This window comes from Anabrus simplex, chromosome 3 (genome assembly GCF_040414725.1).
Source record: "Anabrus simplex isolate iqAnaSimp1 chromosome 3, ASM4041472v1, whole genome shotgun sequence".
NCBI lineage: Eukaryota > Metazoa > Arthropoda > Insecta > Orthoptera > Tettigoniidae > Anabrus > Anabrus simplex.
In genome coordinates this window covers 100,182,417-100,200,494 of record NC_090267.1, presented here as the reverse complement: position 1 = coordinate 100,200,494, position 18,078 = coordinate 100,182,417, and the positions used below count along the sequence as shown (strand labels likewise).

General features: G+C 40.2%; 1 protein-coding gene across 4 annotated transcripts in view; it reads right to left on the bottom strand.

Annotated features, from left to right (window-relative positions):
* LOC136866028 (V-type proton ATPase 116 kDa subunit a 1) overlaps positions 1 to 18,078 on the bottom strand; it is a 338,604-nt gene that overhangs the window by 294,464 nt on the left and 26,062 nt on the right. For all 4 annotated transcript variants that reach the window (XM_067142636.2, XM_067142639.2, XM_067142638.2 and 1 more), the window contains exon 2: positions 15,471 to 15,647. In XM_067142636.2, the coding sequence (XP_066998737.2) occupies positions 15,471 to 15,647 (177 nt within the window). The remainder of the gene's footprint in view (positions 1 to 15,470; positions 15,648 to 18,078) is intronic.

Genomic DNA, 18,078 nt, shown 5'->3' with positions numbered 1-18,078 from the left:
ATTCTTGGAAATGTCAGGAAAAGGCCAGGGCTGCAGACGGGTGTTAAGCGTGCAGTTGGTATTTAAAGAAAAAAATATGAAATTTCAAACTCTCTCTTAGCTATGGAACAAGAGTAACATTCGCTGGGGAGAAGCAGTCAAGCCAACATCATATTATAGGAGGCACTATCAAATGTAATTTCACCGATTAAATTTATAAAGGAAAATTGAATATAGATTCAAGATCAGGAAAAATTTAGAAACATGACCAAATATTAAAAGTTATTAATTAATGAAGATTGACTGTCATAACTCTTAGAAATGGGGAAATGAAATGCTCACTCTCAACGTGACCTCTTGTGAACTCGGAGAGGGGATGAACATTCACTTAAATAGCGGATCAGGGCGACTGAGGGGACACTTGGAAAAAGTTCGTTGAGCTGTTACTTCGTCTTTAGGGTAGTGTAACCAATCGACTCCACAAAGTTTAGAGCCACCAGCAGCAATTGCCTAACGGCAAATTTATCGCAATTCATAAACATTTGCTAAGACTTGCAGATTCGGAACAAGTCCAAGTCAGTCTCACAGACATAAGTAGACAAGGATACCAATATTACGGAGTGCTGAGTTCGAAAACAGAGTGCGCAACGGGCCGTTAAGGTAATCGTGTTATTACAATGAAATTGAAATAATAAATAAGGTAGTTCAACCTATTCAATACAAATAAATATGAAATGTAGTATTACATTCCTATTTACCTATGCATTGTTTTTTGCATTTTATTCGGCTGATGACCCAGATTAGGGTCGAAACCGGTACCGCTTCCGCTTTTAATTAAATAGGAATGTAATACTACATTTCATATTTATTTGTATTGAATAGGTTGAACTACCTTATTTATTATTTCAATTTCATTGTGATACATTTCAATACAGAACATTATGAAATTTTTGTCTTTAAATGATCGTGTTATTATCACAAGTTCTTAAGTGCCGCGAAGGAATAAAGATATGTATGATGCTGCTGATGATGTTTTAAGGGGCCTAACATGGAAGGTCATCAGCCCCTAATGGAACAAGGACGACATGATATATGATAGTTAAAATTTTAAAATGTATCCACTGACTACAGCTTAAAAAAATGGTGACGAAGAAAAATGAATATGAGATTAAAAACAATCAGTGGATCTAATTCGCAATGCCTTATTTTCTAATAAAATAAGAGAAAATACAGGAAACAAAGGAATAAGGCATTGCCTGGTAGTACAGATATACAGTATATACATAATTTACGTTAGATGTTAAAAATAACACATTAAAATATGCAACACAAAACTAAAATGAATTGACACAAAAACAATGGGACAAAGGGCATCATTACACACGATAAAACAGACCACTATCCCACACAAAGCGGATAACAAGGTCTGCTGACTGCTCGTCATCTTGCGAGATAAGGGAGATTATATTCGGGAGGTTAAGACTACGGCGCAGATCGACCAGGTCCACACACTCCGTAAGGATGTGTACCACGGTAAGATGATCGCTGCAAGTACACACCGGAGGGGGTTCTTCTTTCAACAGATGGGAGTGAGTCAGGATACCGTAGCCGTCCGAAGATGACATAATACCACAGCTTCCCTCCGAGAGGCCCGAAGGGAAGTCCTCCATACCTTCGTAGTACCTTTAACTGCTCTCAGCTTATTTGGAAGAGGAGTGGCCTGCCACTCCATCTCCCGATGGGACATAACCAATGTCTCAGCTGAGAGCGAATATCACTTGCTGGAACCTTGAAACGCTACGGGGGCAGTGTTACTGCCTCCTTGGCAGCCTTATCTGCTAACTAGTTTCCCTGTACACCCATGTGGTTTGGGAGCCACATAAACGTGATTCTGGTGCCGGCATTCGAACACCCGGCCAGCAGGTCCTGGATCCGCTGCACCAGAGGGTGCTGAGGGAAAAGGGTATCAATAGACAGTAGCGAACTCAAGGAGTCAGTACACACAAGAAAGTGTTGGCGCTCATCAGACAGTGTGTACCGCAGAGCTGCACAGATAGCATAGAGCTCTGCTGTGTACACACTACATTTTCCGGGAGAGCAAAAAGAAACCTATCAGTGTCGACAATGAACGCACAGCCCACTTTAGTGTCTGTTCTCGAGCCATCCGTGTAAACGACTGAACTTAGATACAGACCAACAACGGACAGAAAGAGCCTCCGATAAATCGAAGGGTCCGTGTCTTCCTTCGGGCCAGTGTGCAGATTCAGGATCATTTCAGGACGTCGTACTACCCATGGAGATACCCCACTTGGTTGTCTGACAAGGCAAGGAACTGGAGGTATGTGAAACAATCTGTGACTGCTATCCAAGCGTATTCCAACCGGCCGCGTTGCTCGAGGACAAGCAGCGTGTAGCAAACTGTTGCCATTGTTGAATACGCAAGAATAGCTTGGCTGAGTGGCATCTGTCTCAAATTTGCAGCATATGAAAGGAGCATTTGCTGGCGCCTCAGGTGTAATGGCGGCGCACCAGACTCAGCGAGCAGGCTAGAAACGGGGCTTGTAAGAAAAGCTCCCATCGCCAACCTAACCCCGCAGTGGTGGATGCTGTTCAGCTTCGCAAGGACGCACGGTCTTGCTGAGCCATATGCTGCACTGCTGTAGTCTAACCGGGATAAAATATGTGCCCTACAGAATTGTAGGAGCACCATGCCTAATTAGTGCTGCTAAGAAACTTCATGATGTTTAGCTTCTTAGTGCATTGCACTTTTAACTGCCGCACGTGTGTCTTCCACGATAATTTGCTATCGAAAAGGAGCCCAAGAAATTTGTAAGCGTCAACAACTGTAAGAACGACATTTCCTAAATAAAGCTCAGGTTGTGGGTGAAGAGTACGTTGACGACAGAAGTGGACAACAGAGGTCTTTGTGGTAGAAAACTGAAAGCCATGTTCTAAGGTCCGCTGCTCCACTATCCTAATGGCTTGCTGTAATTGTCGTTCTGCGACTGCCATACTACGCGAGCTATAGTGCAGAGCAAAATCGTCCACATATAGACGGTATTACTGCTGAACCAGCAGCAGCAACAATACCGTTTATGGCAATCGCGAACAGAGTGACACTAAGAACCGATCCCAGTGGGACTCCACTTTCTTGAACGTGGTATTGCGAATATGTCCTCCCTACTAGGACATGGAATAGACGGAGGGACAAAAAATTTGCAATAAATACCTGCAAGTTACCTCGGAATCTCGATTGATGCAGGACTGAAAGGATACCATATCGCCATGTGGTGTCATAGGCCTTCTCTAAGTCAAAGAAAACGGCTACCAAATGCTGTTTGTGGAGAAACGCATCCTGGATAGAGCTCTCCAGGCGTACCAAGTGGTCAGTGGTTGATCGAGCGGCTCGGAAACCACATTGGTACTCTGACAAGAGTCCTTGTTTCTCCAGATACCACACAAGTCTGCGATTTACCATCCTCTCAAATAGCTTACACAGGCAGTTTGCAAGACAAATCGGTCTGTAACTTCCGACATACTTAGGATCTTTGTCAGGCTTGAGGACAGGAAAGACTATGCCCTCTCGCCATTGAGACGGAAAATCACCCTCTATCCAGATTCGGTTGAACACATGAAGGAGATATTGTAGACTATCATCACTAAGGTGTTTCAACATCTTCTTATGGATGTTGTCTGGTCCAGGAGACGTGTCCTTAAGCGCTATGGCGCTGCGGAGTTCCCACTCCGTAAAGGGTATGTTATAGTCCTCTGAAGCTCGAGTGGCAAAACTAAGGTAATGACGTTCTGCCTCCCGCTTCAGAGCGAGGAAATTACGATGGTAATTCCTGGAGCCAGATACATCAACAAAATGACCAGCTAGATGATTAGCAATCAAGAGAAGTTCAGTGACGACACTGCCTGCAATGGAAATTCCCGGTACAGAACACGATCCTTGGATACCCGAAATACATCGAAGTTTCATCCACACTTGAGATGATTGAGTATGTGACGTCATAGATGACACATATCTCGCCACGAAGCTTCTAACTTTGACGAATAAGAACTCTCGCCTTAGCGCGGAATTTCTTAAATGTTACCAAGTCGGCCACAGTAGGCTGCCTACGATAACGTTTATGGGCACGACGGCGTTCTTTGATAGCTGCTGCAATTTCTTCGTTCCACCAAGGAACGACTTTTCGGTGAGGCGGCCCTGAGAAGGAACGAATGCACTCCTCAGCAGCAGCAAGGATAACTTGTGTTATATAAGTTAATTCGCCGTCTACAGTCTGCATGGTATCGGTGTTAAAGACAGCTAGGGGTGTGAACTTTGGCCAATCAGCATGTTTAAGAATCCATCGAAGGGAAGCCTCGACGTATTTTTGTTTCATCCAAGTAAGGATGATGGGAAAATGGTCACCGTCACAAAGATCGTCGTGTGTATTCCACCGAAACAGCGGAACCAATGTTTGGCTGCATAGACTTACGTCTATGTGCCGTAATGTGCACTAAAGTGACTTGGTTCCCCTGTGTTCAAAATACATAAATCCAGCTCTGTTACTAATGTTTCCAGCTCTCTTCCCCGGGGGCAAGGCATCTCAGAGCCCCATATGAGGTGATGGGCGTTAAAATCTCCCAATAAGAGGAAGGGAGTTGGAAGTTGATCTATAAGATCAGTAACATCATTTATGTTAAGAGGCTGACCTGGTGGAAAATAAACATTACACACTGTTGCTATGACAGGCAGCGGAATGCGAACAGCTACAGCTTCCAGCGGGATTCTAATGGAAACTCTTTGCTGTAGGTATCAGAACGAACAAAAATACCAATGCCACCAGAAGCCCAGTGAGCATAATGTCGTGTTGAGTATAGTTGAAAATTTCTCAAGACCGTATGATGACCTGGTCTGAAATTTGTTTTCTGAATTTAGACTATACTCTCCGAATATTCGCTAATGAGTTGGCGCAGCTCAGCAAGATGCCTATCATAACCGTTGTGTGTGTACTTTTGAGGTTTAGGTTAGGAACAGCATAATGCTACCTAACCTACACTCACATCCCCATCCGAAGATGGAGATAAATAAACCAGACGAGGTGATGCATGCCTTGAATTTCTTCGACGTAGTCTGGGGAAAGGGTTTCTTCCTACAAGGGGAGTGCGCAGGTTTTCCAGGAGGAAGACCCGCTGGCGCAGAATCAGGCCCTCCAGGTGGACGGCATGAGGCCCCATTTGTAGGAGATGTAGAAGAACGCCTGGTAAGGGCACTCTTCTTCCCTGCTGTCGATTCTTGTTTAGACGGGCTGGCAGGTGATTTCCCAGCCCTGGTCGACGATGCCGGCTCAGGCGCAGCTTTTGCCGACCTCGTGGGGGAAGGAGATGTCTTCTTCCCCTGCTGTGCCAGCATAGGTTTCTTAGCCGGCACAGGCTTTTTGGTGGTTGAAGGCCGGGATGGTCCCGCCTTCGAGCTCGTTCTCTTTGCGGCGTTGCTCACAGGAGCAACTGCCGCCTTGGGCGCAGTAATCTTCTGGCAAGGTGTTGCAATGGAAAATGACGGACCTGGGAGAGACTTTCTATCGTGCTGAAGTCTAGTGCCTTGGCCGGTGCATTCAGAAAATTAAACTTACAGCATGCTTCCTGGTAGGAAAGACCATCCGGGTCTTGATCTCCTGGATCTTCTTCTCACTCAGATAGGTTGGACAGTTCCAATCCCAAGGAGAATGAAGACCAGAGCAATTAGTGCACTTGTACGGAGGTGTGCACTCATCACAAAGTTTATACAAGGAATAATTTTAATACCACCTATTCAATACAAATTTATTCCACTATAGTGTGGTTAAATACACATGGAAATTATCAGAAATTTGAAGGGTACATGTTTTGCCCACTATTTGTTGAGCATCATCAGCCTCAATCAATCTTAAAACACAAATGGTCTAAGGAGTCATAATAACTTACGTAAAACGTATTGATGAATATTTACAAGTGTTAATACTGTGGATGCAAAATGTTTACAAACAGAACTTATACTAAAATCACTTTGAAAAATTGAAATGTTGTCTAAAAGTAAGTCACACATTGTTTTTAAAAAGTAATCCATATCTGACACTGAAATGGATCTTTTTGATGAAAAGCTTGAACAATATATATTACATTAGGAAAACAGAATATCAAAAATAAGGCGTCAACAGGATAAGAACAAGACGGTTAAAAGATACAGTATATGCTCATGTTTGAGGTCAATATTTAAAATAAGGATGGAAATAAGTAGTTTAATTGAAGGCGGTACAGTTTAAGACGTCTTGGAAAGTTGAATAAAAATCGTGGTATGTCGTGAAGTGCTAAAAAACATCGAAGAATTTGCCATAAAATGCTCCTAAAATATCAAATAAAAGAAGGTAGGCTGGACGACAATTTCGTGTAACCAGAAAATGCCTCCTGTAGACGTGGATGTCCGTAGTAAACAATGTTGTCAATCTGGAATGAAATGGAAAGCTAACTTGACGGGAAATTAGGCCGAGAATATATCACTGAAAACTATATGTTGAATAATGTGTACTTACTTATTCTCAAGATGTAATGTATGTCCTAATGTATCTGGAGTGTTAGTCTGCTTGAAGTTCCTACTTCTAGTGTAGTATCGACACTGTGGAGGTGTTGGGGAATGCTGAGGGGAAGAGGGGGTACCAGTAGGCGGAGCCTCACGTGTTGTAGCCAGTATAGGAGGGGCGTTACTTGAAGGAGCAAGTATGGCGCCGGTATTTAACGAAATAGAGGGAGTCTTTAATTCTAAGGATTTAAATATCTGAGGGACTTTTTGGGTTGACTGTATTCAATAACTTAGGCATTAAAATATGTAGCGGACTTCTGACTTCCGTGTCGTCATTAAGATTACCATCTTTATTATATGTCCTGTCCAAGAAAATGTAAATACTCTCTAATTCATTTGAAAGTTTACCTTTGCCTGTATTCCTGAATATTGTGAGATCTTTTTCTATTGTAGTGAACCAGTGTCCAGTTTCCTTCATGTGGGTGCTCACTGCCGAGTATTTATTACATTTTTCGGCATTGAAATGTTCCATGTACCTTATATAAAAGCTGCGCCCAGTCTGTCAAACATAAGATTTTCCACACTGAGAACATGTTAATCTATAAACTCCTGAACCTGAATATCTATTATTGTCATAATTAATCTTATGATTAAAAAATATGTTTTGAGTTGTGTTAATTGTTCGAAAGGCTACGTTCATATTATGCTTACTGAAAGTATTCGCAATTTGGTGGACCACTGGGCTACTATAAATGAAAGTGGCGTACTTAGTTCTTTTTGGTTTGTCAGGTATGAGATTCGTGGATAACTTATTTTTGATTTTGTGAATTTAGCGGTTTACCATCTTGACCTTAAACCCATTAGGTCTGGCTAGGTTTCTTATGTAATTCAATGGTTTGTAAAGTGGTGTGCACTCCTCCCCACCGTGAGCTACTTTCCCACATGTACCACACACAGACTGATTCGAACGAGATACCATGTGTCTGAATCTCCAGCATCGATAGCTCCATATAGGAGGCGGGATGTACGGCCTCACATCGCAACAACAGGTTGTTACCTTGACTTTCTCAGGCAACACTGGCAATTTGAAGAAGACTATGAACGCACCTGTGGCAACGTCTTCACCGTTGACTTTGCGCGTAATGCGCCGGATGTGTGTCATGCAACGGTGCTTCATATCTTCCATCAATTCATCGTCAGTGTTCAGAATAAGATCACAGTGGAAAATAACTCCACGAACCAGACTCAAGGTTTTGTGCTCTTCCACTTTGATGGGGATGTCGCCAAAGTGGTTGCACTTAAGCAACCGATCTGCTTGGAGCGCAGTGCTCGTCTTTAGAAGCAAACCACCATTGCACATTTTCTTAAGGTCCTCAAGTTCACCGTATAAACCTTCAATGTGTCGACTGAATAGAATCGATTTTACCAGCTTGAAATCATGCCCATCGGTTCTAGTAGCCACCAGGAACCTAGGGAAGCTGGAACCCAGACTAATACGCTGCGCTTGCTCCCAAGGGGTTGCCCCTCTCAGGGAATCAAAAGTTAAAGACTTGGGTAGCCAACTACCCGAGGTGGCAGGCGGAAGTGATTTTGACGCCATGCCCGAAATCATCCTCCCCGAAAGCCACCCACTCTGATCAGTGGTCTCTGTAGCCGAACCAAGCAGCCAAGGCAATACCCACCTGGTCATAGCCGGTATTGCCTGGGATCCGATGTTGGACGATGCCTAATACAGGAGGACTGAGGCAATGAGCACGAGGACTCGCTTCTTTCAGTCACCCTCAATAGCATGTACCCCATAGCGTGTACAGAGCACTAAATATAGGGAAAAAAAAATTTTAAAAAAATAATATGTCCTTATGGCATTTGGCTGTGCGGGGATCTGTGTTGTCAGGCAGATACTACTGCCCAGGCACGACACTCCCACCCGCCACTTCCTGGGTGGTTACTGACGCGGGCTTTCGAGTGTAGTCGCACACATAGGAGCTCCATTGCCGAGCAGCACGCACATCAAAATTTTTGAAATGGTCTGCAACTGACTCTCGGAAAAAGAATAAAAAATAAAGAGGGGACCATGGCCACATGACCCTTTTAGTCGCCTTCTACGACAGGCACGGATTACTCATGGATGTATTCAGCCTCTCCCATCCACAGGTCCAACACATTGTACCAAACCACAATCCATGTCCGCGCCTAGGTCACCCCCTTTTTGTCGCCTTTTACAACAGGAGAGGGGATACTGCGGGTGTATTCTACATGTGCGTCCCCCACCCGCAGAGAGTAGTGTGTTTGGTCCGCGAGAGGTATTTTATTTCCCTCAGGTCCGCTGGTTAGGAAACCCCCCCACTTATCTGCCACCTGGGACGCGCCATGCGGGAAAATCACCTCTCCCCCTGCTACGCCAGCGTAGCAGGTTCGTGGAAGATATGTATGTGTAAATTAGGCGTCTCAGACATGAGGCCAAAAGTGCATTATTTCATTTAAATAACTTCTGAGTGTAAAATTGTTATATGTTAAAATGTTAATATGTAAAAATTTGTAAAGTTCCAAAGTGCATTGGATTACTTCTTCAAGCTGACATGACAGCTTGTAAAGTTCCAAAGTGCATTGGATTACTTCTTCAAGCTGACATGACAGCTAACAGAATGCAGTGCTAGACAGAAGGGCCACGAGGCTTTTCATGTCGTTCAGCAGACTACAGGCTGAGACGAGTACAAATACCTATTAAATTATGTAGATTGCTAACGTTAACGGGAAAATCATATCATTTAAAATGGTAACGTGAACGTCGAGCGATGCCGCTTCACAGCTCGTCCAATTCAGATATAGGTAGACAGAGGGACAAATTAATATGTAAATAATTATATCAAACACTCATAATATTCTTGATATTTTTAGTAGCGTAAATTAGGGTTGATTTGTTTTGTTCAAGTGCTTGAAGTGTTCATGATTGATTGTATAGGAGCATGTTTCACGTAAAGATAAATTAAGATTCATGTTAGAAGTGCTTCAGATGTTTGTTGACTTAGGTCAGTTTATCGTAAATTTTGTAGATATTAAGGCATGTTGTACGATTATCCAGAGGTAGAGAGGGTTGCCAGTGAATTTAAATGTTGTGGGACTGGACTGAAGTCTGATTGTAAAGCGCATTGATTATGTGTGCTGCAAAGTTTTGCCAATGGACAACAATAATAATAATAATAATAATAATAATAATAATAATAATAATAATACTAATAATAATAATAATAATAATAATAATAATAATTAGACGTATCAGAGTGATAAATGGTAAAAAAATTAATGATTGCAAGTTAAAGTAATTTAATTGTGAGCTAACAAGGCACATGGAAGACTAATTCGGGCAGCAAAATTTGATTTTAATAGTATTTGTTGATTTAATGATTTTGGACTCAATAATAATCAAAATCATTTGTTTAGAAGTGACAGAGGCACTTGTATATGATGGTCACGCTATGTTGAAGGCCCAGAGTGGGTTAAGCCCATTTGATTTTGGAAGTTGAGCAGGACAAAAATCCGGCACGAGATAAAATTGAGTCGTACTGATGATGATAAAATAGATGAATCCTGAGGCCTACGTCGATGTTAAATGCCGATTCTAGTGTTATGAGTGACAGAAGAGTCCACGCACCGAGGATAAATAAATTAATTCATTAATTTGAAGAGTTCCAGTGGAATAAATGGACTTCAAATGAGAAGGAAGGAATAATTTAGCACTCGTAGGGACTGGATGGAGATTCCCAGCTGCGAGGTGCCACGAGCTTGGAGATTTGTCTTGGAAGGACAGGGTGTCCCCATAAATTAATGACAGTACAAAACGAGTCCCGACCAATGTGAAATCGGATCTTTGTGTTTCATATGGGATTTAACATGTGACAATTCTGAAGATCGGAAATTAAATAATAATAATAATAATAATAATAATAATAATAATAATAATAATAATAATAATAATAAAAACATTTAATGATTTATTTCGGATGATGCTGATGGAGACTAGGGAAGTCAGCTGGTGAAATGACGTAATAATGTCGAGTTGTTGTAAATAATAAGCTAAGTTTGTATGTTAAATGTGATGGCAAATCCCTACATCTGGATCATTAGGTTAGAGTCCCTCTGTCGTTTCCTTTAGTTAACGATAGCATATCATGGTTAGGAACCCGGGGACGGCATTGTACAATCCCAGGTTGGTCTCATCTCAATAAAGGTGGAGGCGATGACATAATTCATGTGATCGCGTCCACCTTGCCAACAGGTAATTGGTCTCGACCAAAAATGGTCGTGGTGTTGTCACGAGAGTCGTGTTTCAACCCTTGGCAATCAACAGTTCAACCACCGAAGTGGATGGGTGGTCTACAGCGTCAAATTTATTATGTTAATTTTTAGGAATGATTTGCCAAATTATGGGCAAAATAAGGGTCAACAAACTTGTGTATGTTACAGTTTATCTTTTAATAAAATGCTCCTCAAGCATTTGCAAGGAAACAGTTCCAAGTTCTTGTAGAATAGTAAGCCCTTGGTGACCATTTAAAATGTCCACCCCCTTTCCTACGACGGAGCCACAAAATTTTCCCTTTGATCAGTTTTAATGTATTTTTGTTTGTTTTTATGATGAGACTTGAAGTTAATAATTGGAAGGCCCCGTTCAACCCTGTAGCACTGATTGTTTTGAGCGAGTGCAATATAGAGGTAAACTGTCAGGAAGGGAGGAAGAGGGCAGTCTGTAAGGAAGTACATGGATGAGACCATGATGGGATTCACAAGCTAAGACTTAAAATGAATGGTGAGAAATACATATTAGAAATTAGCTGCAACAACAAAGGCAAAGCCTATAATGTTTGATACTGAAGGTTTACAATATAAGTACAAATTAGGAACCTTATTTAACTTTGCTATGCATCCCATTAAATTTATAGCTGAGAACATATCAATTCATTAAATGAAATTACAATATATATGCATATGTGGGGTTTCTGTGATATGAATAGAATTTGAAAAACCCTATTAAATCATCTGTTCCATTCTATTTTTAAAATTAATTCTAATATTGTGTAATTTAACAATTGAAAAGTTATTTGATATATATATATATATATATAGGAGAGTCGTATAATATGGAATACCATTTACTTTTGGCAGTATAACTTCTTACCAAAATCAGTTATGAAATATAAATAAATATGGTTTGAAAATTCAAATAATTAGCCAAGATTCTCTATATTTTTAAATAGTAAAATGTTAATGTCTTCACGTCAAAATTATTTCTTTCAAAAAGTTGCACTTGGTGGGTAATACGGAATAGTAAGGTAAATAATATGTAAATTAAAATACAGCTTCAATAAATTCTTTCAGTTATATTTAAGGAACGTTCTTACAGGTGGACTTGCAGAAATTTTAAAAAATCGAAAGAATAAAATTGATAATTAACTTAAATGATAATCTGTATACACTAATTATTCAGAGTTTTCTTTTTACAGTCACTTGTTCATTCAGTGACAAAAGTCACAGATGCAAAACTGAGATCTATAAGTAATTAAATGTTATAATATACCAGGATTAATGCAATTAATTTTAATTAATTTTAAAAGTCATTTTACTTTGAAACTAAAACAGTATTCCATATATCCCGACACACCATGTTTGAATTAAAGGATTTGTCATGCCATAAACTTTGCACAACAAGGAAGTTACACTGGTGTAGCAATATAAGCAACTCTTGTACAATATGTAACATTGGATTTCCCAGGACTAAACTCAGTGTTGGTAATTAATACAAGCTTTAAAAGAATTACCTGCAAAAGATTTTCAAATATGAAAAACAAATATTCTTGCTCCACGCACGAACCTCACTCGCGAGCATGTCGAAACCGAATAAAAAGCATCAAGAGAACATTTACTGTAATTCGACAGGTTTCCACCTGAGAGGAGTACCGTACAGGCACGATATTGTGGTATTCCATATTGCCCGACTATTCCATATTACATGTGATAAATCTCATAATTAGACCGTATTGAAGATAATGTATTAAAGTTAAAAACTTCACCTATTCAATACAAAAATAATACACTCAATTATTTATAAAATAATCATGAGGTACATTGGTTAATAGGACATGTTTCATTCGTCTTTGCGAACATCATCAGCTATAAATATACAAAGCTTAAGGTCAGGGCCCTGAGTTCACTTAAATGGTTAAAAAATGTCGCTATGTTAAAAGAATGGTAAAGCTGTGATAAAAGTGGTTGTATAGTACTAAAATTAGACTGTAACACATTATACAGATTAGCATCAAAAACTTTTCATAAAGTACAATGAATATTAACAATCTGAGTAAAAGCAATCATAAAGGTTGTTAAAATAGAAAAGATGTAATAGTAGACATTAAAAAGAACTTTGATGTTTGAAGCGTGGATTAATTGTAGAGTTGTTGGGAATAAACTTGAAGTTTGAAATCTGAAAAGAAAAAAGGGAAAGTGAAGTAATGTTTTACGAAAATAAAAAGGGGATGGAAATTGTAAAAAGGAGAAAGCTTACCCGTTAGACCAGTGAAAATATTTGCAAGCAAAGACAGCGTGAATAGGACAAGGCAGGCCACTTGTTATTGCCTCTAGTGAATTGTGTTTAATATTGACAGTATTGTAGGCACTAAAATACGTCCATATGTGACGCGTGGATAATACTGAAAGCATGAACTTGAAAATTATTTTTAAATCTGAAAAGAAAGCAAAAAAGGGGAATCGAGGCCACGTTATGACGAAAATTAAAAGGGAGAGAAAGAGAAAATTGAAAAAGGAAACTTACCTCCTGTAAGTTCAAGTTTATTCCCAACAACTCTACAATTAATCCACGCTTCAAACATCAAAGTTCTTTTTAATGTCTACTATTACATCTTTTCTATTTTAACAACCTTTATGATTGCTTTTACTCAGATTGTTAATATTCATTGTACTTTATGAAAAGTTTTTGATGCTAATCTGTATAATGTGTTCCAGTCTAATTTTAGTACTATACAACCACTTTTATCACAGCTTTACCATTCTTTTAACATAGCGACATTTTTAACCATTTAAGTGAACTCAGGGCCCTGACCTTAAGCTTTGTATATTTATAGCTGATGATGTTCGCAAAGACGAATGAAACATGTCCTATTAACCAATGTACCTCATGATTATTTTATAAATAATTGAGTGCATTATTTTTGTATTGAATAGGTGGTAATAAAAAGTTTTTAACTTTAATATTCCATATTACCTGATTCCCCTCTATATAGAAATTATCATCCTTTCACATATTGGGCCATGTGTCTTGTTACAGTCTTGCATTGTCGCCACCTTTTCATCGGGCACCCTACAGTGAGAAGAGTACTGAGAGAAAGGGCATTCAGTGAGTGGTGTAACTTGCAGCAGAAAGGAATAGAGGTGTATGTCAGTACAATGAATATACTCTTGCCAACTCCTGGATACGAGACCATCAAGGCTTATGTAGTGAATGGTGTGAAGCAATTAAGATGACAGCAAACATTTCAGCAGTTAGATCGGTACCAGGAAGATCTCAGCACGATTCCCTTTGCTGCCTCAAGGAGATTTAAACTCTTGCGCATTATCTGGGATCTTGTCCTCATGGTGAACTTTTAAGGAATACGAGTCATCATAACATCAACACAATTGCAACAACGCTGAAAGACCATGGTTTCCAGGTATTTGAAGAGGTTCATGGCTTAGCGGACAACGGAATCCACAGAAGAAATGACATCACTGCTTGCAAGAATAAGAAGAGAGGTTACATCATCGACTCCACAATTCGCTTTGAAAACCATAAGTCGCAGCTCTCAGATGTTGACCTCGAGAAGAATTTTTACTTACCCGCAATTCCTTACTACAGGGAGAAATACCAGCTAGAGGAAATCAACATAGTAGGTATGAAGATTGGAGCTAGGGGAACAATTCCCGTTTTTGCCGCTAATTTCTGGAAACAGATGTGTCTGCCAGTAACAACGCTACGGGAGATTGCCATCATAGCCTTAAGGGGTTCACTGATAATTCTAAGAAATCATTGCTACAACATTTCTCAAGCACATTTATTTCTCTTCTAAAAATAAATGTAAAAGTATACTTTGTCGCAATGCAGCCTCTGCATGAGAAGAAGTATTTCATAAAATAAAATTCCTCTGGGTTGATATCAGAGAATCTCTTTTGGCCATCTTCCAGGTTCCTTCGTATATGACATTTTCAGTTTTCCTGATAACTGTAGATGTAGTCAGTTATTGGTTGTATCTTCAGTTCTTTTAGCATTCCTTCGCTCCTTTTATGATCTCGCTTGGAGTATCCTGCAGTACGGCGCATAAACGTCATTTCTCGCGCTGGGATTCTTCTTAAGTCCGAGTTCTTAAAGTCCATGCCTCACACATCCATAAAGGGTTAGCCTAGCAAGTGTATTATTAGGGCACAACAAGTGTATTTCTGTACAAGTGATTGGCTTAGTGATTGATTATGTCTGATGTTTTCGTGAACTTCTTCATTTTTGCTTAGTTTTCGTTTGGTTTCAGAGACTGATACAATTGAAACGTCTTTTTTGGAGAGAATGCAATCTAGTTTATCATCTTTGTGCGCTATTCCCTGTATATTCCATGTAGCACAATTATGTTCTTTTTCTTCTAATTATCATTATTATCCTTCTTTGCCATTTTATAGTCATTAAAATCCATCTGGTTTTTCCTTTTGCAAGACTTAAAAGCAATCAAATTTCCTTCCGGATGGGTACTAACCTGAAGGAAGTAAGACCATTAGTGGGATTGCCATCACTTCGCTAATGGACTAGATGAAATAAGTTGTTGAAATAAGGAGCACTATTCTGAACAATTCCTAAGTAAATCACTTTGAGGAAAATTATTACATAAGTCACATATACAATTGAGAAATCACTTACCTCAAGGTCAATCATTTCCCTTGGTTGTGGTGCCTCTGGGTTCTCTCCAGTGTCGAGCATGGGAATACCATCTTTCTTAATTTCTTTCTCAAGGTACCGCAATTTGCGCTCCATTTCATCACAGCGACGCACTTCATTCACAAACTTACGTTGAAATGCATTCACATCAGGATTCAACTGCAAACAAAAGATAAACAAGTCAAAATTACCATTCTACTCATGACTGATCAGAACTTTTTTTTTTGCCATTTGTTTTACGTCGCACCGACACAGATGTCTTAATATCTTATGGTGACGATGGGACAGGAAAGGCCTAGGAGTGGGAAGGAAACGTCCGTGGCCTTAGTTAAGGTACAGCCCCAGCATTTGCCTGGTGCGAAAATGGGAAACCACGGAAAACCATCTTCAGGGCTGCCAACAGTGGGGTTCGAACCCACTATCTCCCGAATACTGGAGATCAGAATTTTAGCTATGTGGTTCAGAAGGATGAAAAGAGTTTGTTAGAAGTTAATAAGAGAAAGGAACAAACAAGTGCAATTCAAGTCATATACAGAAAAATAGAAACACAATAGGATAACCAAGGTGTCAAGATGAGAGTCTGAGAAGCAGAAACTAGCAATCTATTTGAAGAAGTGTATGAAGATGTGATAACTGTCTTTGCCCTTGTGCATTTTATCCCCCCCCCTACTTCCCTGACCGGCCACTGCATTGTAGCATTTATGCTGTGCTCTCCTGATGCTTGGCCATCTTTCTATATGTGACTTTGTTAGAAGTTAGTTTACAATTGCATGCCCTTGTTCATAGTAGTTTGTCAGTGAAAACCAGGGGGAAAAAAGGAACTATGAGAATATAACCAAACTAGGATTCAAGAATTCTGTGGATAATCCTAAACATACAATATATCTGGGTAATGAAACCAGAGCATGCAAATGTGCACCGAGGTAAAGAACCAAGCAATGTTGTAGTTTTAGGCAACTGTTGATATAATCACAACCACAAAACCTACGGTTTTACATGAAACTGAAACAACATCGATGGTAGAGTTGAATAGTACTACAACTCGACAAGCCGACTGTCCAGTAGAGGTGTTAAACGATTTCTGCAGGTCCAGTGCAAGCAAATATTCATAATTACTTAATCCATTTACCGTCCAGGGTTGGCCCCCCTACCTCCGCTCGGACTCAGCAGGGGATCCCACCTCTACCGCTTCAAGGGCAGTGTCCTGGAACGAGAGACTTTGGGTCGGGGGATAAAACTGGGGATAAGGACCAGTACCGCGCCCAGGCGGCCTCACCTGAACAGGGGCCTTGTGGGAGGAAGGGATAGACAAGGAGGAGGGAAGGAAGTGACCGTGGCCTTCAGTAAGGCACCATCATGGTATTTGCCTGGAGGTGAAGTGGAGGAAACCACTCTGAGGATGACTGAGGTGGAAATCAACCCCCCACCTCCCACTTAGTTAACCTCCCGAGACTGAGTGGACCCTGTTCCAGCCCTCGTACCACTTTTCAAATTCCGTGGCAGAGCCGGGAATCGAACGCGGACCTCCAGGGGTAGCAGCTAATCACACTAACCACTACACCACAGAGGCAGCTCAAAAACAATCATTTTCAAAATACTTTAGCAGGCGTATTCTATACTTAAAAATATATTACAACATTTTTCTCCATATTATTAAATGTGTTGCACCACTTTTACACTAGAACAGAGACTTTCTTGATTCATCAAGAAGTTACCTTCTTGGAAGTCTTTACTTGTTGGCCTCTAACACACAGGAATTTTATAATGGAAAGAAAAAGTATTTTTGGATTTAAACAATTTTAGACTTGTAACAGTATTGAAATGAGCTTTAGATATGAGAGATTATCATGTCGAAAATTCTACCTGTATTGGTCTCTCTTCAAACCAAGGCCAAAATTGTACAAATTTTACTTCAGGCTTGTTTACAACTCCAAGCTAAGCAGCTTAGATTGTGCATCGCCAAAGCAAGAGTATATGCGTACAGAGGGGACAAGCTATAGCGGCCAAACCTGGGTTTCCTTAAGCCTGCCAAGTTTTGCGGGACCTAACTGGACTGCCCGATTTCACTGGAGTATATATCAGTGTGCTGCTACACGTATTTCGTTCAGTACAGTTCAACCTCTGTTGGCAGTGCATTAAAGGAAAATATATATCCATAAAACTAAATACCGGTTTTTGTAGCAAAACACGTATTATTGAAGAAAAACATATCCGTGAAACTAAAAACCAGTTTTTGTAGCAAAACACATTGTATTATTAAAAGACATATCCATGAAACTCGCAAAACACTTCTATACCGACAACAAAGACTGTGGACGGCGACGTCACGATTCGTGCCCGGTGATGAAAGTGGGGAACAGAGAACTTAAGCACATGTAGTAGACAAGTCCACTGAAAGGTACAGGAAGGGATGAAGCTTTATACCATGAAACTATTCCGAAAGAATAAAAAAATGTATGCGCCCGGTCTAAAAGAGTGTGACTGGAGCCCTCGCGGGTTAAATAATATAGGAGTCTCTCAATTAGGATTTCTCTGGACAAGAACTATGGTAAAATCCTGCAGAAATAAGACCTACTTCAGATATCTTTCT